The following is a 25,752-nucleotide window of genomic DNA, read 5'->3' as shown; positions in this document are numbered from 1 at the left end:
TGCTTCTCATTTGCAGAGTGAAGCTGAATATCTAACCAGGCGAACTGCTATTCAGCTCAAAAGTCAACTGAAGTAACACCAACATTTTATGTACTGTCATTAAAATGAAGAAACCACGTTCCGCTGATTTGAAATTTACATCACATTTGTTAATTTGCAGCGTAATGCTTTATTTGCACACCAGGTGGCGACACAATCACACAACCAAACTTCCTGGTCCTGGCATACACTTCCAATTCCACCGATTTTCATGTTCTGTGTCTGAACAATTCGGATGATGGGAAAGAGGGATGGCTGGTATTTTTCCACTATAAATCAATAGAATCATGTGGGGAAACTATCTCTGTAAGTTATTTCAAATAATAAGTAAGTAAAATATCCACCAGCCCAGTTTGAGAAGCAGCACGATTCTATGTGGGTGAGGACTTGAGGCACAGGGAGACATAAGAGTGGAGGAATTGATGCCCAGAGAGCAATGTGTTTGGGTAGAGTGTGTCCACTGCCAGAAGCATCTGATTTAGCCTCCATTCTTCATTCAAGACGTTCTCTTCACATTCGATTGCTACTCCCAAGTGAGGCAGACTTTATTTTTTTTAACACTTAAAATGTACAAAACAAGCTTGTGCAAAACAACCACATGCTGTAATGACTTTGGACAGTAAAAATGGGATAAGAGGGATGTTGACTGTGTGCATGGATTTCACAAATACAAGTCTCATTGAACTAGAACGGAGGAATTCTCTCTGCATTTTGAGCAGTCAAGGCAAAACAATCTTCCTTCATTTTGTTTTTGTTGCACTGGAAATAATTCCTCGTACTCAGACACTTTGCCCTTCTGCAGAGAGAAGGCATTTCCTTACATGACACAGAACCTCAGAAAACCTCAAATGGCATTGGAAGTACCCACCAAAAAGATTATTTGTTAATAATATCAAATATACCATCCAACAGGCAAAAAACCAAACAAAAACAAAACCCATTGGTCACAGCAAATTTATGTACACATACACATTAAGAAAAGAGCTGTCAGTGGATTTGGGGAGAAAGGGAAGACAGTGAGTGGGCAAGGAAGAGGAGAAAGATTTGGGAAATTAGATAAGCCCCATATCTTTCTTTATACAGGGGAGTTACAGGGGTTGCCATGATGGCAGACCAAGGACAGACAGGAGGAGAAGGGGAAGGTTCAAGGCTGCACGTTCATCTCTTCTTGGGGGCCTGGGCGGTGCGGGGTGGGGTCACAGGCCGACCAGAATTCACTCCACCATACTGATACTTGGCCTTCTTCTCTGAGGGCTTTAAGATCTTAAAAACACAAATGCAGGAAACACAGAGCGAGAGAGAGAGGATGAATATGTGACTGTTTCTGACCGTCATATACACACAAACAGTCATAGAGTTTCTATAATACCTGGAATGAGCACATGAGAGACTCATCGACGCTCATCATGCCGCCTGCATTGTCAAACTCCCCGCAGTAGTTTGGCGCAGAGAAAAGTGTAACCAGTTGGCGTTTGGCAAAGAACTCATAACCATCCTCCACAACCTGTTAGAAGACACATGACATTATTCTTACGCCTACAGAAATCAATACTGAAGATACAGAAGGATCCAATCTAGCCGTCAAGATTGAGTGTACAAAACAACCTACACCTGAATCAATATGGAACAGCCAACGCAGAGCCAAAATAGCTGCAGGGCTTGTGTTAGCACTTAAATCAATTAATAGAACAGGTTATAAAACTTTAATTTTGGTGACTAAGTCAATTTATCCAATGTTTAGTGTCACAAATGCAAAATATAGACTGACAAAGACTGAATTCTAAGTAAAGTAAGAATAAAAAGGTACATGAGGACAGAGATTAGGGACTCAACTCTTGCAGCAGGTCTATTAATAGAGTTAGTTTTGGGGGTTGTGGCTTTGCATCAGCAAAGTCCTTATAAGCAACACCCCTAGGTTATTTTAGGATATTCTGTAAATGAATGGAAAAGTGCTATATCTGCACTTTCAATGGTCACAAATATGTATACCATTATCAAATAAATATGGTAAAACTGACAAAAACAACGACTTTGACCAAAAATATGTATTTCTTCTATTTTACTGTCAAAACCAGAGCATTTAAATCAACGTGCTAACAAGGCTGGGCTACAAATCCTGCACCGTCAGCTCATCATCTGCTGTCCTGTCAGCAGATGATGAGCTGACGGCTGTCATACATGTTCCATCTTTGCCATTAGACATTTTTCATGCTTTGTTTCCACCCAATAAGCTCTCAACTATCAGTCATAACTGCCTCAACTCCCTTCGTAATTACCTGGTGGGCTCTGCAGATGAGGTCCAGGTCATGGCGGTTGAGGAACTTGCTGACCACATCTGCACCGAAGGTGAAGGAGACCCCGCGGTCATTCTCTCCCCAGCCTTGTACATCCTTATCTGGGTCTGACCACAACAAGTCACACAGCAAGCCTGGAGAGACACACAAGTAGAGAAGAGATGGTGAGAATCGCCACACGAGTCAGGTCAGAGTTAAACAAGCACCACAAATGGACAACAGGAAGAAAGAGAAACATCTGCTGATGTAACAGCAGGCACACATGAACACACACACACTACCTGTGTCAGGTACATCTGTTGGCCTCATGATCCTGCGGATCTGCTCCATTGACTGCAAATCAGGCGATAGTCCTGAAACAGAAATGAACAAGGTACCATTAGGTGGGAGTTCCGGCAAACCCAGCATGTCACTTCAAATAATACTGGTGCAAACCTCACAAACGTTTTAAGATTTTGGAGTAGGGTCATAAGTGTCTCTTACCTCCATGGCAGCAGAAGATCTTCTCATCAATAATAGCAGCAATGGGGAGGCAGTTAAAGCAGTCAGTGAAGGTCTTCCACAACTTGATGTTGAACCTGCGCTTGCCTGTAATTGCAAAGAAACGGGCATTATTGTCACATAATCATGTACCTACCTCAGGGATATTTCTGTGCGTTTAAGATGAGTTCATTGCTACTCACACTCGTCGTAGAAACCGTAGATGCGGTTAATTGATGCACACTCGTGGTTGCCTCTGAGCAGGAAAAAGTTCTCTGGGTATTTGATCTTGTAGGCCAACAGGAGGCAGATAGTTTCCAATGACTGTTTCCCTCTGTCCACGTAGTCACCCAGGAAAAGGTAGTTTGCCTCTGGAGGGAAGCCACCATACTCAAAAAGCCTCAGCAGATCTGTGTACTGCCCATGGATATCGCCTGAGGAGAGGAGGTGAGAAGCCAGAGGAAAGACTGTTTAGTGTCATTTCAGTTGGGGGGGTACAGGGAAGAGTTATGTAAAGAAACATCTCTAAACAACATATTCACCCTCATATATGAATCAAATGAATTTTTTTTTACTATTTTAAGAACATAGCCGCACTTACAGGGTGTTAGGGATGTATCACAATCTAGATATACGACTATGACAGCAGCAGTACAACCGTCATGGGATCAATGACATGGCCTCATGTGGGGAGTGAAAAGGAAAGTGAAAGAATGGTTACAATCCTGGCTAAAAACAAAAATAAAGGTTGTCATCCACATATTCACAGAAAAGAAATGTAATATTAACAGGTCCTCCAAGGGTTTAGGGTCGGCCTCTCCTTTGACACCAGTCAGGTGGTGATGAGCTGGAGGCACTTTCACCACCTGGGGGACGCCTCACTTCAACACCTAGCAAAGACCTGCTTCCTTTTATATCCTCCTGCACCAACTAGCAAGCTGCTCCAAAGTGGGCTAAGTGCTCAGACACGGAATACTGCAGAGAGCCTCACCAGACCAACTAAGACGATAATGACTGATGTTATTGAGCTAAAAACAGAAAGAAAACTCCTCAAGTGCCATAGGCCTTTTATGAAAAATACTTTGTTCCAAGATGGAAAACAAATGCAAAACAAAATAGGCCTTGTAATGCTGTGCAGCTGTCTGGCCATAAGATTAAAATAACCAACATAAATTACCACTGTTGTCATGAAAGAGGTTGGCATGTTTCTTTTTTCCCTCCTGGTGTCTGTCAGTGATCGAGGCACCAAATGGCAAACCACAACTGGCACCAAACCTACATGGCCTGGATTTATTTTTGCCTGTGTTGAAGGACAACATAAAAATGTACACTGTTCGGTGCAAATGAATGTGTACATGAATAGTTCTGAATGTTTGAAGTCCAGTTTTGACTCAGCGCTCGTGATGGGCTTCCTAGTTCGAGTGCGTTTCACTATCAATCATTTCCTCTGGACAAGCAGCTGCAACTTGCAATAAGAATTTTGATGCAGTGTTCCAGTTCCATATTTCAGGTCATCTATTTTGGGATGTACCTTCATAAAGGAGAGTGAAAGGATGGTGGAAGGTGGGAAGCCCATGCATGTGTCAAAGTCATTTAGTGAAAACAAGAATTATTTTTTTCCCCCTGAGATTTTAGCTTTAAAGCAAACAACTTTTGCACTCAATGTGTTGGAGTTGAAATGATTTCAACATTAGTCCACCATAAAAGCTAAACTAGTAATATGTATAGTATTATTAGTATGTCTTTGGGTATACAGATTACTTTTGACCCCATCCAACTCTCTGAAACCTCACAATGTCTGAAAACAGACTTTTAACACAGATTTTTTTTAGTCTTGCCAGTCAGATAATAAGCAACAGGGTAAAAACAGGACTGGATAAACACAGAGGACATCACAATAATTCTTGACTATGTCTGCACCTAAAGATAAATGACCAAGAAGGAACAAACAATCAGCTTTTGTTCAAGTATGCTGCTGTTTGAAAAGAAAAAAGGAGAAAAGGCCACATTTGGATAAAATGACAGACACATGGCAACATACACTGTAATCTCTGCAGCCACAGCTGAAGGTTAGTGAACTTTGTAAGAGCAGGGCTAACTTCAGTTGAAATGCAGCTCTGTAGTCAAATCTGGATAAACTAGATTATAAAATAATGCTCCTTCATTCAAGTCATAGCCAAGCTACTTCTGAGCTTTGCTGGTATTTGAGGGCAGTGTATTATTTCTCCTCTCTTGGAATGATTAGTCAGCTAGTGATTAACTGAATATATCTTGAGCATCATATTAGACCTACTATCACCAGCATCAACAAGGAGATATTGAATGGATTAGTGCAATCTAAGTTATGGCTGTGGTCATGAATGTGTGCGCTTCACCAAGACTCTCTATTTGGTACCCCACTGCCTGCCTTCTCACAAGGAGCTCTAGGATGACAGTGAATTATTTACTCAGCAGTGCCTCTGCAGTGCCAAAACAGTCCAAGAATAGCAGCACAGAGATTCAGGGTTTAAAAAGCAATGCAAAAGGCAGAAGCACTGGACCTGAGGGCAGCCTCATAAATGAGCAAGATTTGTCTCCAAAGACAACACAATATAAAAGTGCAGGTCACAAGACGACCCCCAAATAAAATAATAACAGTGTACATAGGAAAACATATTCAGCAGCACTGGTGTGTGGAACATAAACACATATTTATGGCAAACAAAAATAGGAAATATTTATTCATGTTGCTCTGTGTCCAGAAAGAGCAGGATAAATGGTACATTAATGAAAAAAATATTAAATTAATTATTAAAAAAAAAAAAACATGTTCATATATGCACAATGTAATGGACATTTTGTTTGCCAAGCCTTAGGATAATGATTATTAAATAACAGCTACAATCAAGCATGCATTAACAGCTGCACCAGAAAGACCCAAATAAAAACAACTGCTCTTACACAAAAACTCCATATAATATACTTTGCTGTCTTTGCTGTTCTAGATGGCATTAAGATTACTTCCACCCACTTCACACACAAAAAAAATTGATTTAGATTTATTTCAAGTGTTATCTGAAACTTAAGAAGAAAGCATGATTTATATTTTATATTTATATTTATTTATCACATTATAAATCCATACGACACCGCAAGATGCATATGATAAAGGATTACATGGCAAATCTCTACGACATGTCATTCTGCTGATGAAAATCAGATAATAATTAAATAAAAAATACATTTAAGAAGGTTTTCATGTTTCCAGCCAAGTACATGTGAACAATGAAACAACTGTAAATATTCTTATTGTTCCAAATGGCTCCTCAAAAAACAAGAGATTTCAGTCGAACTGACCTAGGACAAAAATATCCACAGGAAGTTCTGTTGCATTTACAATTTCCCTCTCTGGCCATGCTTAAAATTCAATTATATTTAGTTCTAACCGAGTGAGATTCTTTTATAGTTCTTATGTATCTGTAGCTGAAGATTGTGATTATAGGTTGCTATAAATATGTCCAGATTATATTGGTATTCTTTTATTCTCACAACGGGGGTGTGATTATCATTATTTGTGTCAATGGACAAGAATATTTGACAACACCATGTTTAAAAAGCCAGATAAAGATGTTGCTCTAAATATTAATGATATTATGTGAGTGCGTAAATGCAGAAACCTGATCTGTGTGACCTTAATGAATAATAAAACATACTTGTTTGTTAGGTCTTTATCGTGGAGTGCAAGTGCTCCAAAAGCAGCAACAGAACAATGAAAAGTTAAAGGCAGACATATAAAACCCCATACAGTGACAAATAACACCATTTCAAACTCATGCATATTTGAAAGTCGTGTGTCAGACAGGTCTAGTCTGATAGAGGCATTTCAGCCCTTTAGAACCAGTTTTCTCAGAACATCACTCTCACAAGTGTCTGTCTCTCTAAGTGTCTGTCTCTTTTGTGTTTGTCTGTCGACAAACACACACTATTACCAGGTACAATGTGAGGTCTACATAACAACAAGACAAAGTGAATGTGTGTGTGTGGAAGGACGCGAGTATGAGGGTGTATGCCTGAGCATACACAGTGCACAAGTTTGTGTGCAGCATTTTCAAGGGCTGGCACATATAGCGTTTTGTCAATTCAATGTTGTTTGCAGTTGCAGCACCACACTGGAGAGAGAGAGATAAAGCATGTGGGAGCGTGCTGCAATCTGCAGGGGCTCGCGAGAGATAGTGAGTGTGTGAGTCATTTCAAGCGTGGAGAAGGAGAAAACGTGCACACATGTAACTCTCTCCTCTATTTCGATCCATGTGTGTACGAGAACAATACATAGTTAGTAGTATATATGTTTGAAACTCCCTCACTTGCATCCTTCTGTAACATACACAGGGCAGTTGAGTCAGGAGAATAAGAGAAGCATAATATGACCCAGGCTGAGGCAATGTTGTCCCATCTGGTTACATAAGTAAACTGCGTCAAAGAAATAGATTGCTTCTCTCGGCTGTGCAACCCAGGCTGTGCACTGAAGAGTAGGAGTTTGCCATCGCTAAGCTCGACCCTTCCCGGGGCAGTATGGATGATTCTGTTTGAGCTGCACTATAGAACTTAGGATATTGTTGCCATATCGACATTTTTCAAGGGTTGTAGGTAAATACTGACGCTGTATAATTTGCTAAATATGAACAGGTGTTACCATTTTATGTAGTCATGATCATCCTTTATCCATATACCATGAGAAGTCATTAACTTTAAAAATGATTCATAACTCTCTCTGGGTGCAGTATGTCAGATCAAGTAGTGGGGGAAACGCACAGTGACACTGCACTTATTTTGAAAATATGGACTATATTTGGCAGGCAGGGAAGGCTTGTGTTAATTACTATTTTTAGTAAAAAATTTTTAGTTTTTTAGTATTTCATTTCTTAAGATGTTATTTTCAGTTTAAGCTTTAAATTCCCCTCCCTGTGCTTGTAATCAACCCAGTTTAGAAGATCTAGAGAGAAAGCAAGCAAAATGAGGACTGTAAACATGAAACATGATGTGGTGAGAAAATGAAGTAAATTAAGGGTAGAAATGCAGATCACTGACCACATATCTTCAGGGGGGCCTCAAGCTCCAGCAGGATGGGCTGACTGAGGAAGATCTCCCTGGATTTGATGCAGAGGCCCCGCACTTCTGCCTCGGTCATCTGGACTATCTTCCCCGGGCGACATCCCCGTACTAGAGAGAAGAGGAAAACGTAATACAGCAACTCCAGGATCTGTCTACATCAAAGGAACATAATCATTTGCAACCAAAAGAGAAAAGCAGTTGTGGCAGAACCCTAAAGTAATATCGGACTATCTGATGAGCTGTGGACATGCCGACTCTTGTAGCTTATAGCAGCAAACATTAGTAACCCACTGCTTAGACTACAAAAGCAGCTTACATCTACAGCTGTGGGTTTATTGGCTGTGTTAGCTTAAGTCTGCTCTCTGTGGTTCTGCCACAGCTCTGGGAGTAGATGTATCTTATCCTGAGGAAGAGAGGGGTTTAAAAAAATATGTGTGCAGAATATGTGATATTTGTGTTGCATTGCAGGGCAATGAAGCTACACAAACACAGTGTAGGGTTAGAATTTATTTGAATGAATTACGGGTCATCATAAATTTGTTGAAACCTGATTTTTGTAGAAAGTGACAGCCCTCGACTGAGGAGCCCAGAGAAAAAAAATATGGTAGTATTTACTTCTTGCATTAGGGTTAGGTTGAGTTTCCTTAAAAGAAACAAAACGAAATGTGATAGCTGAATAGTAGAGATGCACGATATCGGCATTTCATCAGTATTGGCAGACATTGGCTTTAAAATGTATTATTATATATTGCCAAACACACCCCAGATCTGCCTATATGACTGTTACTTGCTTGACTGCTGAATGCTGCTTCAATGCTAGCACCCTCTACAACATTTTTTCTTTTTTTATGTGTATTTATTTTGTTCAATGAAGTATATTTATAGCTCCATCTGCTGTGACAGAGGGAAAATAATATTGTCATTTCACTACAGAAAAGACTAAATGAGCTCTGCAGTTGTGCAGAGGGAAAAACATATACATATATCAGTATCGTATCTGCGATATAACGGCAACAAGTTGTGCATCCCTACTAAATAGGGAGCAGTTTCAAATGGATTAACTGGAGGATCGTGTACACTTTGTACAGTACATGCATGCTAACTACATTCAGTCTCCACCAACCTTATTTAATTGTTGCGTCACACTATCAGTTTTCTACTGTACCTACACAGATTCAGTCACATGCACTAAGCATACGATTGCAGCAGTGGGGCTCTTCGGTCACTGGTCAGGCCTCATCAGAGCTGAGTGAGTTAAGCTTAGATGCTTAGGCTGCTCAACCTTTCACTGTGAGCAATTCTGCAGGCTGGCACTTTCAAAAGAGATTGCACCCCCTTAAGAACATTGAGGGGCAAAGGCTGAGATGCAGCAATGACAAGGATTTGTCTCCTTCATACAAAGCTAAGTGGTCTGGTAAATGTTATTATAGGAGTATCTACAGAAAGTGACATAGAAGTTGTTCCTAATTTTGCACCGACACTCATCACTGGGGAACTATTATTTAAATTTTTATAAATAAGAATCACAGTTTAAATCAACTAGGGAATATGTTACATTAACAATCATGGAAGATGATGCAAGGAGAATTGGATCCTGGGCTTTCTATTTTTATAATAACTAAATTTAAATTATTTGCTCACTAGATTCAATTTGTTTATTAATACATTAATGCCAACTAAACAATTATGCAAGAAGCATATGTGATGATAGATAGTCATGTGAGGCCACCTGCTCCATTTGTGTGAAAAAAAGAGACACCATCACATTTTTTTACATCAACAAGATGAAAACTAAACCGGCCACTTGTGAAACATGAACCAACTCCCACTCATAATGAAAAATATGAGCAGCAGAATCCACAAGTCACGGCAGTGTGAACTCAGTGCCAGAGAATCACAGTTGGTGTGTGAATTTCAAAGATCAATATGATTTCTAGATGAGAATAATTTGACTGACGATCACACAGGGGTAACACAACAGATATGATTTTCTTTTACATCTGTGAAAGGATTCAAAACAGCTGCATTATATATTGTGTTTATTTTCTATTATGTTCCCATGTGGTGAAAATTAAAGTGCATGAAAAACAAAGCAGTTTCAGTGAGTCAGCTTTTTCCAAAGATTATTATTAAACACCAAATCTTAGCTATTGAATCTTGGCACAGAGTTTAAAGCTCTAACAGAGTCACAAATACTGGTAAAACGTTTGCCAAGGACAGCTGAATTTGCTCGAGTGAAAGTGGTCTGACTGAAAAGATAGCTCACAGGAGGAACAGAACAGCCATTACAACAGATTTTTTTAAATCCCAACCTTCAAAACCAGGTCTACACACGCCACCAACAGAAGTGATCTGATTTACTTAAGTGCAACAGCAACAATGTGATGGTGAATAAAGCTACTAAAGTGGTCTGGTTGATATACCAGGCACACCAATTATCAAAATATAATTTACTTCCAAAAAGCTTTACCAAAAGTTCATCCAATGTGATTATCCACTGTGCCCAAACAAAGTTTGAGGTGTAACATATTTAATTAATTCAAATGTTTTACTTCAGACTTGTTTTATGTGCTGCTGTTTGACAAGTGTTTATGTTCTGTCCATGATTTTTTTAACTTTCAGTAAAAGTCATTCTGGACATTGTCTTCTGGCCACAAGCCTTCAACAAATTAATAATGTATCATTTTAAAGAAACATTTAAGATAGTTATTCTACGTATTCTACATATAATAAAAAATATCCTAAATGCACTAACACAATTATAATGGGTGCCTTGAACCACAACACAGCTTCACAGAAATGAAGCAAAACAATTCCCCTGTGAAGAGCAGGGACTCGGATAAAAATAGGTTTGGTGTTAAGAAAAGAAAATGACTTAACTTAGGTGCTCGTTGCAACTTAACGCCATGACAGGCAGACACAACAACAGTCCCAGTCCCTGTTTTCCAACACACACTATCCGCACAGAATGTTGAGAAATGTTAGCCAGGAATACGCCCCAGAAAACAGAAATAATGTTAAAGTAAAGACAACGACGCGATAAATGTAGTGGCCAGAACAACATAGCGCTTACTGTGCAAACTGGTCTAAATGAAGGCGTTCACCACTGTGTTTACAAACACGGCAGCTAACGGCGATGTTAGCACAGCTAGCCGCGAACACCACTGCGATTGACAGACATTAGCAACACTAGCTAACACCCCCACCTGCGTTTCCTGAGCAACCCGCGATAGTTACAGAATTAATCCGGCAACAGGCTTAACGAGCCCGGGCCGCACACGCTCATGGTAACGCTACAGTCTGTATTCATGTTATTCACCTTCCAGAAGCCGAGAGATGAGACTGTCCACGTTCAATTCACCCTCCGCCATCTTCAAACTGCTTTTGCACAGCGTTTGGCTGGGTCAGTTCACGCCGCCAACACGGGGAGGCGCTGTTGTAATTGTAACTAACTTAAAATCTTTATTACAACCGTCTATACGTATGTATACATGTATATATATATTTATATCCAGTTTTAATATACACCAAACATAAACGTTATTACTTTACAACTAATCCAAATACAGGCACCATTCATGTTTAATATGTAGTGGATTTCAGCTCATTTACAAGCACTTAAATGTGAACAAAAGAAAACATGTAAAAAGCAGTAATGTAATGTGATTTTATTTAGACATGGACTATGCACAACAAACATCAGCCTTGTACAAAACAAGTGGAAAAGGAATTTTTCAAGGTTCTTACGAAAACGGGTCTATTCCACCTGTTTTCTGAGGATGTAAATGGAATACAAAAACACAAGATCATATAAAATCTTTTCCCTCTGAGGTATCCCACTGAGCGATCCTTTTATAAGGAACACATTATAAAAGTTCTTACAAATATGTTTATCTGTATTTTATATTTATTTTTGTTTATTGCAATTCTTTGGCCTGTACATATTTATATTCTTGGCTGGAGCAAACGCAATTAAACCAAATTTTATGATTCCATCTTAACCAGCTTTACAATATCCAGATTTAGCTGAAATTATAAATCATATTATATGATATGCTTATTATTAAGGTAACAATTACAATGCATTGAATTACACTATCTAGAGAAATGTAAACATTCCCCTCACTGTAGAGCCACAGGGCAGAATAATATGGAAAAATATATAATATAATTCAACTTAATTCACGCCAATATGACTGTGTCAAACAATGGCGTTATAAAGGTCAACAAAAGACGAATTGAATGCTTTTCCGCGAACAGGAGCTGCTGGTGGCTTTCATCTCGGTAAGACGGTCATAAATCAACCACTTTTATGTTTTATCAGTACCAGCATTTTGCTGATAAAGCTAATAAACACAGAGTGATGTGTGCTTTGAGAGTGCATGGGCGCTCTCTGCATTGTGTCATTTATGATATGAATGACATGCTACATTTCATGTCTATCTAAAATAGATACCACAAACCCATGACACCATTAAACCAGTCTCACCCACAGACATTACACACACACTCTGTTGTAAATGATGAACTTCAAACAAAAATACAAATGTACTGTAGGTACAGCCAAGAGCAGCTCAGCTCACCCTAAATATTAAGTTTTTCTGAATTTGCATTTATTTGGAAATTCAAATGATTTTAAACACATTTTCTCTTTTAATGAAATTAAATATACAACACAGCAGAAATAAGTTAACGTCCAGCCAACAAGTTCAGTCTTTACCATTGTACACTAAATTTATGTTAGGTTCTGGCTTGTTTTTGTATTCTTACCTCAGTTGTTAGACCAGCTACAACACTTCAAATCTCCCTTACAAGTGATAAACAGATTTGTGAAGAGAACCAATATAAAATACTTCAACATACTTTGATTTCAGTAATGCTTTGGAGAGGCCATCAGTATTTTCTGTGGTGACAGTTTCTCGGGGGCGTCTTATCACATTAAATAATGTGCTTTCCACAATCATTTAAAAACGATGCCTTGTCAGCGTAAGTGGCACTCTAAAACCCAGTGCCCCTCATCTCCACTGCCGCCGTCGACCTCTTGCTCCTCTTGGCTCTGCAGGAGAGGAAGAGCCAGGTGACAGCACAGCCAATCAGAAGACCAACAATTGGCAGAATGGCGGCGAGCCACACTGGCACATTGTCTGAACAGTTAGGGCTGAGTGGCTCAGAAGTGCTGTGGGTGTTTGGTGCTGAAGTGGAGGTTGGAGGGGGCAGGCTGTTCGCCCTCGTGAAGATGTATGGATGCTCCTAGAAGTCACAAAGGCCGTAAACTCAGACAAATCCACTTCCACGGAGTGACAGATATATCGCAAACGTGCCGAATGTGCTTTCTCACCTCAGTGGGGCATTTGATGATATTTCTGGCATTTGTAAAATTGTTGTATGTCTGTTTTCTACCCACTGGTTCCAACTAGAGATCAAATAGAAATATGTATTTCAGTTCAGTTCATGACTGACATTGTAATTAACACAGACCCCTGCCAGACTCACCATGTTATTCCACAGAGCTGCGGCCATGTCAGCATGTCCCCGTTCACTGAAATGGAAACAGTCCTCGGAAAAGTAGGTGGTATCAGGTCTGCCATCCTGGAAAAGAAATAATACAGCACCAATAATCTTCTAGTCCCAAATGATTTCGACACGTGTTAGGAAACGAATAACTTACAAGATCCAAAGGAACAATTGTGTTTTTTAAAAAGGGCTGCGCAACCACAGCAAAGTCCTCCCTGCCGTCATAGCGGCCTCCGTTCACCAGTGTTTCCGTCTCGGTCTGAAAGGAAAGAGCGAAATGGTGATGTTGTTATATGTGCTATCACAACAATCCTGTCTCATCGGGACAGTTTGCTCTTGCTGTTCTTGTCAATTAACCTGTAGATCACGATTGATCCGTTTTACTTCAGCCAGCTCTGGGGAATCTTCTTCTGGTTCCAAGAAGCACGAGCACACAAACCTGACGATCAGAGGTGAAGATTAGCAGCTGATTTTTTTGGGGGAAAAAAAGGCATTTAATAAATGTAGAATGATCACTGTTGGCTCACTTCTGCTGCAATGTACAAAAAACTGATTTTGTCACCTTATTAAATACCGAATTATGACATATTTCTGTTTTGGCAAGGTGTTAGTGGTCCTGGCACATGTTGAACTGATATATATAAATGAATCAAAGAGCATACTTTTGCAACACATTGCACCCAAGACTGTCCCTTTTGATTCTGCGCAGGCCTTCAACTTCCAAGATCTCCAAGACATTGACTATTGTCCTGGGAACCTAGGACCCAAAAAGATAGATAGAGAGAGAGCGAGGGAGAGAGAGAGAGAAATTACATTTATATACTTTTATTCAGATGTATGTTGTAAATTTCAGATTTTTTAAGATGTCATTCCTTCACCTCATTGTACAAAATATCCAAGCTTGTCCTCAAGTGATGGCTGTAGTTCTGAGGTGACAAAGAGGCCTGTCGTTTGGAGACAAACAAGGTATTATTACAAATAAGGTGCCTTTCTTCTCTTCCCTGTTAGTGTTCAAAGCCCCTAAAAGCACATACAGTACAGTATCCTCAAAAAGATCCGGCATTGTGCAACACGTGTGAGCGTGAATGCTGCGCCTAACCACCCTGTGCTGTCGCTATCCCAGTCTCAGGGCTAATCTAAATGGATGCTCTGTTTGATATTCTGCTGCAGAGCACACACATTAGAGGAGAGACCATCCCATGCAGAGCGAGGGGAGTTAACGGAGAGAGAGAGCAAGAAAAAGGGAACGGAAGCAAAGCAAGCAGGGAGAGTAAGAGAGAGCGAGGGATGAAGAGAGTCTGGGTCGACTTGTGTTGTTTATGCCTCTTAGAGAACAAGGCCTGTCTCTGTGCCGCCATGTGCTTGTGTGATTCAGACAGAGGCCCGGGGTAGAGGAGGGGGCTGTTTGTGATGGAGGGGTAAAGTGGCAGAATGTGCTCATTGAAAGGAAACCATGTCTGCTCTCATCTCACTCTGACACAATAAAACAATCAGAGGGCGGGCGGCTCACAAAGCTCGATTATTCTGCTTCAGTGCTTTGTCCCACTTGGACAGTGATATCATGAGACAGATCTACACAGGGTGTCACACAACAGTGTTGGGTTCTCAACTGCTGTGCGTCAGTAGGACATTTACTAAGGCGAGTGCTTGGAAAACTCATCCCGATACAACTTGTTAAAGCAGCTCACCCGGTCGTGGCAGTACTGACACAGGTCGTTGCCTCCAATGAAGAGGGTCACCAGCTTCCAGTCATTCTGAAAGTCCACCGACTTTTGTCCATGAAGTGGACGGAGAAAGGATCACAGAGACAGAGACGCAGCACACATTAAAAATCTCTTCTTCATTTTCCACATTACTTGAACCTGAAATCACGGGGCAGAGCACCCACCGAGTCGTTTTTAATGGTATCAATGAGGCGCCGGACCTGTGCTGGGATTCCTCTGAGTAAATTGAAAGATAGACGTGAATGCACAACATATTTGAGAAGGGTAACAGTTTGAACAGGATACCTGAGAAAAGAAATGTTGGAACTCACGCTACTTTAGCCCCTGATACAGCCACATTAAAGCCGTTCGGTCCTTTTCCCTGACCCGTTGACACTCCTTTGATTTGAGGATTGAACTTCTTCAGGATATCTGATGCAAAAAAAAGAAACCAGAGAGATATTACTGCACAAGAGAGGAAACATGAACTGTGTCACGGCCCAACTCTGTCATCCTGTGGTGTTTGTGTGCATTACACGTCAAGACACAGGGGACACAGAAGAGACTCCTCACTTACTTGGTAATGTTGTCACAGTCTCAAGAGTTTCGTCCCCTCCGATGCTTGTCAGTGAAGAAGAAACAATGAGTCAAATGTTCACACATGATTGTGTCGTGTATAAAGTTTGTGTGCAGCATCTTTTATACCTCCAGGACACTCCTTTGTACTCGGTTTTGAGCTCCAGCAGATTCTTTGCCTTTGCGCCAAACCCAGCCTGCCAAAAAAGATGCATGGAAATGTAATTGTTACATAGAGTGTCTTTTTTTTTCTTTTTTTTTTTATTGGATTGAATTTGTGAAATTTGGAAATACGTCACAGTTCAAAGTGCGCTTGGCTCTTTTTTATGAACAAGAATGAAAGAAAGACGGTCTATCTTTGAAAAAAAACATGTGATATAAAATGAATCATAACTTTGACTCAACAACACATAAGAAGTGCCTTTTTTAAAACGAGAGTTGTGTATTATTCCCACCGCAATTTACCCAGAATGCACCTGCGGCACTGATCTGTACCGTGTGAGCACTAAGGGTTCAAATATGTAAAACTAAATGAAAAAAAATGATAACAGGTTTAGTATAATTATTTTATTTATACAAACCCTACTGAGATAGAAACCTCAGTTCCAGGGTGCAATGTTAGTAAACCTGATGGAAAAATGTATATTTCATGCACAGCAAAACTGAACTAAAAGCTCTGGGCGAATAAAGCTAAGTCCGTGCTTAATCATTTAGTTAAGATATTTTTTAATCAAAAACATACTGAATTACCACCCCAAAAAAACACATTGCATGCATACTTACTGTTACAGAGTCTCCCAGAGCGGCAACCACCTTGATGTCTGCAGGTCGTAACCTGTGAGCTAACAAAACATCAACATGAGCTGACACTTGATGTACTGTACGTATAATCCTTGTATTTCACTTAAAACCTGAATAACGTCACGATACTTTACCTGACGTGGGCACAGAGTCCGACGCAGCTGTGTTCACACAAGAGAAATCACTGCCCCAGTTCTAAAGAATGACATAGACATATTGTGCGTGTTTTCTGATCGTAATCTCTTACATACCATCATTCATTAGTCCTACGACTATGATGATCTTACTGTAACTGGAGCAGAAGTGGGTGGAGGGCCAGGAAAGGTGTAGTTGCTATTGACAGCAGTCCGGAAGAATGGGACGGACTAGTACAAAATAAAAAAAATGTGAATACAAAAAAAATGACAAGAACAACATGATAATGTAGATTTTGAATGTTTCAAGTTACCTCAGAGGGACACTTCAAATCAATGCCAGCTGTGAAGTCTTGTGTAAAAGTCTTGTTTCCCACTGGCTCTAACTACCAGAGTGTAAAAGGCAGTGATTTATTTTGGATAATTGTGCAAAAATACAAATGCTGGGAATTGTCTTGGACTAAATAAAAATCCCACCATGTTGTTCCAAAGAGCACGAGCCATGAGCGTGTTTGCCTTCTGGCTGAGATGGAAACAGTCGGGTGAAAAGAAGGAGCGATCAGGCCGGCCATCCTTTATGAACAAGAGGAAGGACATTTGATATATATTGGCTATAATGAACACAAAAAAAAATCGCTCTATATCTAACAGCTCTTACTTCTAGTATGGGGAGGAAAACCTCTCTGAAGAAAGGCTGCAGCACCACAGTGAAATTGTCATGAGTGTCATATCGTCCAGAATCAACCAGCTCCCTCATAGCGCGCTGGAGGATAAAGATCGACAGAAAAGGATGAAAGCGCTGCAGCCACACAGTTGATGTGACTTTTAGAGTGTTTCACTGCACACACTTTTTTCAGCACAAACTCAGTGTGATAAATAATTGTGTCAAGTTAACAAAATAACTTGTTAACTGAGGGGAAAAAAAGCACTTCACTGCAATAAAACAGTATATAGTGGCACTGCTCATAAACATGAAAAAAGCGAAAGAAATAAAACCAATGTTTAATGTGGTTTATTTACATGTTTTAAACTTGTTTTTGACGCGTAAAGTTGATTCATGGTGTTACAGAGTGTGTTTCGTACATCAGTGAGACGTGCGAATATGTGACAACTGCTTTTCTCAGCTTGGGTTGTCACAATACACTGTATTTAAATAAAGTTGCTATTATAAATGAAAGATGGTGATTTAATTGAGCACTGAACAGAGTTCTTGTAGAACATACAGTAAGAAAATAGATGAAGATAAAACATCTGTTGTTGTTGTTGTACCTGATAAGCTCGGTTGAAGTCATTGACCTTCTGGAGTTCAGAGGATCCCTCTTTAGCCTTCAGTATACACGGGCAGACTAACCTTTAACACAAATATCACAGTTGGGTTTATGGGCAGAAGTTAAACACGTGTATAATTACTTTAAAATTAAAACACCCATAGTGTGCGTTTCACATTTCAAAGAGAAAGTTCACTACAAAAATGACTTTTTGGTTTGTAAAGACCGCCGCACTCTCATGATGCTCTTAGGAATCTTACACACTGCACCTTTTAGTGATGACTTCATTTTTTTATTATTTTTTTTGTTAAATCAAAGCAATTATAAACTTACGCACTTCACAAACCAGGAGGGACAGCCCAGAGAGCTGTCTTTGTGCAGATCCCGCAGCGGAACGATGTTTAACAGCTCGACCAGATTGACAATGGCACGGGGCACCTGAGTGATACAGAACACAAAGATCAGAGGCTCTCTGGGATTCTGTGGATCTCTGCATAATCACTGTCAAGGGCGATGAAACATACTTCACTGTGGAGGATGTCCAGAGCCTGGCGGATATGATTGATCATATTCCTGGGCGAAAAAATTACCTGTGGAGGAAGAAAAAAAAGCTCACATGATCAACTGATGAGACTGATGAGAACTCCATTTCTCATCAGGTTTTCTGGCTTGTTTTCTGTGATCATTTAAAGCTGCAGTGAGTAACTTTTTGTTTGTATTTGGGGTGGTGACATCAGTCTTTTTCCGTTTGAGAGAAACAATGATACATTATCTGTGCTGCATCCTTCATGTGAGATCAAGCTCGGTCAAGCAAAACTATCAGTTGTACCTGACTGAGGGAGCATTTGTTTGAACGCACCAGCATAACAGGGGCGGGCGGGGACATGAAGCATTCATCCTGTCAAACTTAGCTACAGGAACTTTGTCTCCGGTACTACTGCAACGTGTTTGCAGCTGTCTCACTTTACTAGCACAATGTTGTTGTTGCCTCAGTCTGTTCATAAAAAAAAAGCACTTCCTGTGTGCAGCACAGGAATGTCACCTACACCAACCATGCTGTAATGGACAGTTGTTTATATTTAAAAGTTGCTCACTACAGCTTTAAGAGAATTCAACAGTTGCATATAAAAGTAATTACACAATGCTAAATATTAAAGTTTAAATCTTATAAAATAAAAAAATAAACCTGTGCTTACGGAGTCTGTGCAGAAATCGCATATGTCATTGCCTCCAATAAATACGGTGATCACTTTCCAGTCATTGTGAAAATCAATGCGCTGTAAAGAAGATAAGCGGTAAATGCTCTGTTCAGACAATATGAACATAAAACTGTGACAAAGGTTACTCAGTCAATGTCAGTGTGCTTCAAGTTTACCGCCGACTCACCAAGTCTTTCTTCATCTTGTCCACTAGGACGCGCACCTGTCGCACCGTATCGCTGAGAATACAACAATAGTTTAGATGATTTAAAAAGGGGGTGTGCGCTGGAGTTTCAGGTTCTGATGAGGTTTGAGTTGTTGATGATTCAAAAGAACGTGACTGACCCACTCGTGGCTCCTGCCACAGCCTGATTGAGAAAAGCCCTGGGGTTGTTCTGGTTCCCTATTCCCCGAGAGAAGCCGGTCAGGGAGGGGTTAAACTCCCTCAGTATGTCTGCAAACAGCAATCACAGGGGAATGGTGAAATTCCGTGGAAATTATACAGGCTTTTATTTCCATTCATCAGCTACCAACTATAAAACTACTGAAATGAATTTTAAGCTGTGTAAAACACATGTATAAAGATTTAAATTATAATTTAATGTAAAGCAAAACAGTTCAGCCACAATTGCAAAAAAAATACATCACAAGTAAGATTTGTATTGCTTTTAGTGTCATTTAATCAGATTAAAATGAAAGTCAAACCTACTTGGCAGCGTGGTTACACTGGTGATGTTTTTATCACCGCCGATGCTGTGAAAGATGCAGAGACATCGCATTAGGTTTCACAGAATAACGACCATTCATTCTTTAAGCATCATTTCACCAACCAAACAACCAAAGAATGAGGCTTTTTGATGGTCTTACCTCCATGAAAGTCCTCTGTATTCATTAATCACTAACAGAAGGTTGTCTGCCTTTGCACCGACACCATTGGCTGCCTGCAGAATGGGAGAGAAGGAGACCATGAAACCAGAAGCTTTTCTGGATCTGGATGTTCTGTTCTTATATATACTGCACTATATATATATATATATATATATACATATATATATATATATGTGTGTATTTGTTTGTATTTTGAGAAGAAGGGAAAATGCTCACAGTCAGGGAGTCGCCGAGTGCCGCCACCACCTTGATATCTCCAGGTCTGAGTTCATGAACTACACAGAAAAAGGAATATATAAGATTTCAGTTCATTTCCCCCCCAAAAAAAAGAAAGAAGAAGAAGAAGAAGCAGAACAAGAGCTCAGAAATCTTCGTTACCTGAAGCAGGTGTCGTAGGAGAAGGACTGCGGTCTGTACAGGGCATCTCAGTCCCCATAACCTAAAAACACATAGTATTTCTTAACTATATGTGCTGTTACATACTAATGCATACATGTATACTGTAGCTGAGAGGACTTACAGCAGAAGCTGTTGAAGGTTTGTTGTTTTCTCCATCATTAGGGGAATTAATCTGAGTCCGCAGGAAAGGTTTATCCTGAAATAAGTAAGTTAGTTAGTTCCCTTGTGGGATTTTAAGACAAAGGCAAAGGCAGTCTTAAGTTTCATATGTAAACAATGTGTTTGTGACGTTTATCCACACTGTGAGATTCAAAACACTATGTTATTGTGACGACGCGCCTCACCTCGGTGGGGCAAGGAATAGTAAGGACACCTTTGTCCATGACCTCAGTCTGACCTGTCATTGGCTGAAGCTGGAGGAAGAATAAAAGTGATGATTGGTTAAGGTTTGAGTGACAGGTGGGGCCACTCTGAGCAGCCAATAACCACACGGTGTTGCACAACTCTGGTTGTTCAGCGAGAAGGAGAAAGTCATCGTGTAGATAAACACCACCAAGTTAATCTTTACATCTCTTATCTTATCGCAGCCGTTCACTGTGGTTACCTGTTGTTCCATCTTACCTCTGTGTTGAGGGATCATTGTTTCAACGTCAGAGCAGATAAATAAAGTCTGCCACACACTGTTTTCAGTTTGTAGTAAACTCACCATGTTTGTCCATAACTGAACAGCGAGTTTGTCCATGTCGTCCTACAAAGAGAGACGATACATTAGACATTCGAGGTTTTTTTTTTTATGCACTGTTACTCAAAATAAAAGCTTTTCTTATCTTACAGAGTCTGAGTTGGGTTCAAGGACGACTGGAGCTGAATGTAACACGACAGCGAAGTCTCCGCCTTTGCTTTTTTGTCCCAGGACGTGACTTAAAGAGTCCTAGAGACACGACAGGTGAACATCGATCAATCAAACCAAATCAAATCTGTACTGTATACATATATATAACAAGGGCCGGAGTATTTACCTGCAGTGTTTTAAGAAGAGTCGCTTTATGTAGGCGTTGATTAATGCCTTCATCTTTCACACATTCACACCTGAGGTAAAATAAAGGGAAAGTGCAATGTTTCTCTCACAACACTCAAGATGGCAACAAAGATTTATCTTATACAATAAACTTAAAACTCACTTGTCGTGCTGATGGTGTGCGCTCCATACTGCGACGTGAACCAAAGCACGGTGCATCTGTAAACATGCACCAAACATAATTGGACTCATTCTCCTCTTTTATTTCCTTCAAGTCGACAACAAGGTAACGCACCGTTCTTTGTAATGTCTGCACAGCTGCCTCCACATCCCGAACCACAGCTTCAACATCTGCAGCGGCCTGCAGTGCAAAAGACACAGTCACAAACTCCATCCGTGCGTTCATTCATTTGAAGCAAGAAGGCTTAAACTTAAGTTTAACACGATTTTGTGTGAAACTCAGGGTCTTACATGTGGCGAACAGGCACGCGTGGAATCTGCAGAGACAAACAGCAGCACAAACTTCCAGTCTGAGACCTACAACAGTAAGGATATGCCGTGTGAGACGCAGAAGTGAGGAAACTCAAAATGATGTAGTTACAGCATCATACTGACTGAGCCCAACGATAAGATATCTGCCAACCAGATGTGTACCTGATGGGACAGGGACAGAGACAGTTCTTCAGCTTCCTCCAACAAACTCCTGCAACACAAAAGCACAACACAACCTCATGCTCTCATACACAAACACACGTCACCTCAGCAGCCCCATTAAACATTTAATAATATAAAGAATGTACGTGTAATGCAATGCGTGTGTTACCTGGGCTGTAATAAGGTCTGATCCACACCATGAGTGATGATATCGGGAGTAAACATGGACAGCAACTCTATTAAAATCACATGGACGCGACATTAGAGACTCATACAAATCTCTACTATCTTTATTCCGTTATATGACACAGTCAGATTATGGGATTATGGATATTCTGAGGTATTGTTGGTCATAGGGAGATCTGTATCTGGAATGACCTGTGACACGGTCTTGACTTTTAGTTTAAATCCATTGACAGTTAATCAGTGACAGAACAGGGTTATTGTGGTCAGCTCAAACAAAATCCCTCAACTGAAAGTGACACAAGGAGTCAGCTTGAAAAGTACGAGGCTTTTATTTAAACATATTATAATCCACGACCACTGCTGTCATCCCAGTATTTTATAGGATGTATTTTATTCTAGGTGACATTCTATAGACTTACCAGCTAATCTACGGACCACTGTGGACGCTTCCTGCCTGATGATGAAAACATACATAGTCACTCTCAATGATTTACTGATATACAGATTAGATTAGATTAGATACTTAACTGTCATCGTAAGAATATAGAATGAAATTTGGCTCCACTGTCAAATAATAATGAATAATACACACTATTTATGCATCTTTTCCTCTCAGCTCTTACCTGTGATTGAGCGGCAATCCCAAGGTGTAAACAGCCGAGAGCTCAGCCGGTCTGAGAGCGTCGACTGAAGGTGAGAAAACAAATAAATTTTAGGATTCAACACTTGTTTGCTATAACAGATCACTCATAGAAAGGAAATACCTGAGGTCGATGGAGACAAGGCTGCAGGTGTCGGTGAGCAGAGTAACGCCATGTAACTGTCCGTCTGTGACACAAATATTATGAGTTCATTTCTGCACGAATGAGAATGAAACATAGTGACTCACAGGACACCGTACCTTTTCAGGTGTTTCTGTTGATTGTGCATTTTCTCTCGCCGCACTGACAGTTTCTGCAAAAATTAGTCAAAACACTTCCATTTCCCACTCCAGTGCCATAAGAAAGATTATGTTTCTTCGCTTAGATTTATGAGTTACCGATGTTTACTTATCGCCTGCCCGAGCAATAAACGGTGGTGTAATAAACCTCCTGCGTGGTTCGGTCTTTTTTGAATTCACAGACCAAAGTGCTTTATGTTCATGCAGTATAATACTTTTGTTTTTTAAATGTTTGTCTTTCGCTTTAAGATAAAGAAACAATTAAGTTATGTATAAAACCGACTGCTAGGCGAGGTGGGTTTTATAGCCACATACAAGTGGTATTATTGTATGTAATAAAGTGTTTACTAAAGTATATATTTCCTGATTGTAAAAGCTTAAATGTATTATCCATATAATATACTTTATTTGTATAATACTTTTCAAACCAATTATGAAGTGGTTTACAGTGAGCAAGACAACAAATCAATAATTGAAATCAATCAAATAAACAGTTCAGTAATTGAAAGTCAATAATTGTACACTCTCTATAATGAACAGAGCAAATGGTAACTGAATTGTGTGAATATAGAACAATTCTGACTCTGCTTTCAAAATGAAATAAGTGTATTTAATTAGTCCTTATTGTTATTATTCATATTATTATTATTATTATTGCTTGTACTTTACCTGTAAACTGAGCGCAGGATGCAATCAGAGCTGCCAGAATAAGGAGCACAGACCTGGGAGTCATGATGGGATGAGAGACTGAGCTGACACTGTGAGCTTTGTGTTTGCGCCCAGTCACTGTCAATGTTCACTGTGTCCGCACAAAGTGTGGGCAAGGAATAGAGAATCCAAGAGGGCAAAGATTTGAAAAAACCACGGCGCGCACTCTTTTATCCTCAGTCATATCTTCCCCTTCGGTGATTATCTGGATAACAATCAAGTAAATGACTTGTCATACCCTCGTCGCCCTATCTGTTGTGCATCTGATTGTCAGTTACAATCCTGTAAATGTGAAGAATAACCTCATGTTTTGCAACAGCACAAAGCCTATGACCATAATACTTGTTTTTTGTTTCAATGTTTTTTAATTAGTATACTATAGATGCTGAATAAAATAAACAATATCCAATGTGACATTTGTTTTACCGTTCTCTGTTTACAGTTTATACGTCATATCATTGTCGTCCATTTATAGTGATAAAAACAGTTGTAGTGCTACCCATTTCACAAAGTGGACACGGTTTGTTGAAGAATGGAACATGGAGTTTATGGACACAGTGATAGTAACCACAGTGATATTCCAGGGAAATGAATTCATTTGTGAAACCCACTCTTATGTAAAAAACAAACAAAAACCCCTCAAACAACCATAAATATTCCTGCTCCTTTCCATTTAAACAGGATTACAAATCTCAATACAAAGTACTGTGATAATACTACTACTACTACTACTACTACTACTAATAATAATAATAATAATAATAATGTTGATATGGCTATGCATTGAAATAAATGTGTAAAACTATAGAGAGAATAAGAAGACTGTAACCAAATGTACAAGGTTATATAAGAAGATGTTCACGATCAGCAATTTACCATAAGTGGACAGGTTCAGTTTTGGAGATGATGAGATATGATTAGATTGTTAAATCCTTTACGAGTTTGTCCTCAGATTATCTGTGCAGATAGTCTGTAGCGTGACCCTTGGAATAAAAAAAAACTAGCTATCTTGATGTTATCATTGTTTAATTTGTGTTTTTATTATGGTTCATAACATATTAATCTGCTATCATCATCATCTCTATCAGAATGTTGTCTTTGCCATGCATTTTTTGTGAGGTTTGTACTTGGTTTGCTGGATTTTGGTGCCTTGCTCGGGGTCACCCCAGCCCCCAGGATTGAACCAGCGACCTTCTGGTTACAAGCCCAAATGATATACTTGGTACATTCTCCCTGATACTGATACATTTATGAATCTAAATGTATTCATAAAAGTGAAGGACTCCTCCTACAATAAAGTGAGTCTATTATAATAATAAGAGGAAAGATTAAAACAGGAAAGGACAGTTTCAGTGTGAGCTTTAAAAACAACAAACGTGTTCTTTGGTGCAGTTTGGGACACCGTTTTACTTTAATATAATTCTACTGAATCTGATATTTCTGTGACAAGAGCCTGTAAACTATCACGGTTCAGTGGTGTGGGTGCATCTCAATAAACCGTGTAAAGATAATTTATTTCAAAAAGGGAAACTCACATGACCATACTTTTCAGAAGGCCGACATTTTCTGTTTTAGAAATTATTTTTTTCAATGCAAAATGTTCAAATTTGTTCAAAAAAGAGACACTGGACATTTGGTTAAAACAAATAATGGCTTGAAACTTTTCCACGATATTGTAATGTATGGAGATGCACCTGTGTTTCGAACTCGAAGCGATGATGGCTCACGTGGTCTCATGTGGGTGTCCTCGGCTCTTTGCTCGGCTCCTGACTCGGCTCTCTGCTCGTCTCTGCTCGGCTCTCGCTCGGCTCTCTGCTGCCCCCTGTTGGACGGGCGCGGCTATGCAGCCCTACGTCATGA

The 25,752-nt window shown here is 39.8% G+C and overlaps 2 protein-coding genes across 2 annotated transcripts; both read right to left on the bottom strand.

The window, feature by feature from the left end:
• Positions 1-979: 979 nt before the first annotated feature.
• LOC131445045 (serine/threonine-protein phosphatase PP1-beta catalytic subunit) lies at positions 980-11,326 on the bottom strand. The gene is made up of 8 exons (XM_058615823.1): positions 11,224-11,326; positions 7,881-8,012; positions 3,017-3,247; positions 2,817-2,921; positions 2,615-2,686; positions 2,316-2,467; positions 1,409-1,543; positions 980-1,302 (listed from the first exon to the last, which is right to left on the bottom strand). Exons 1-8 carry the CDS (start codon positions 11,273-11,275, stop codon positions 1,198-1,200), a joined length of 984 nt encoding a protein of 327 aa, XP_058471806.1. The 5' UTR covers positions 11,276-11,326; the 3' UTR covers positions 980-1,197.
• Positions 11,327-11,557: 231 nt separating this feature from the next.
• On the bottom strand, positions 11,558-24,276 carry plb1 (phospholipase B1). Its single transcript, XM_058616113.1, has 43 exons — positions 23,854-24,276; positions 23,146-23,198; positions 23,009-23,072; positions 22,868-22,931; positions 22,664-22,698; positions 22,228-22,294; positions 22,059-22,107; positions 21,876-21,941; positions 21,700-21,765; positions 21,568-21,623; positions 21,406-21,475; positions 21,219-21,317; positions 21,093-21,134; positions 20,731-20,799; positions 20,508-20,582; positions 20,366-20,426; positions 20,204-20,262; positions 19,967-20,040; positions 19,809-19,852; positions 19,445-19,553; positions 19,287-19,338; positions 19,097-19,177; positions 18,425-18,490; positions 18,238-18,338; positions 17,902-17,983; positions 17,291-17,395; positions 17,110-17,205; positions 16,947-17,018; positions 16,786-16,863; positions 16,633-16,693; positions 16,481-16,539; positions 15,827-15,894; positions 15,699-15,742; positions 15,454-15,553; positions 15,307-15,358; positions 15,107-15,187; positions 14,297-14,362; positions 14,081-14,175; positions 13,776-13,857; positions 13,573-13,677; positions 13,398-13,493; positions 13,243-13,317; positions 11,558-13,154 (listed from the first exon to the last, which is right to left on the bottom strand). Exons 1-43 carry the CDS (start codon positions 23,915-23,917, stop codon positions 12,903-12,905), a joined length of 3,255 nt encoding a protein of 1,084 aa, XP_058472096.1. The 5' UTR covers positions 23,918-24,276; the 3' UTR covers positions 11,558-12,902.
• Between the last annotated feature and the right edge of the window lie 1,476 nt (positions 24,277-25,752).

The sequence above is a fragment of the Solea solea genome, chromosome 18, assembly GCF_958295425.1.
Source record: "Solea solea chromosome 18, fSolSol10.1, whole genome shotgun sequence".
Taxonomy (NCBI): domain Eukaryota; kingdom Metazoa; phylum Chordata; class Actinopteri; order Pleuronectiformes; family Soleidae; genus Solea; species Solea solea.
Note: the sequence above shows the minus strand (reverse complement) of the source record. Positions and strands in the feature narration are given on the sequence as shown.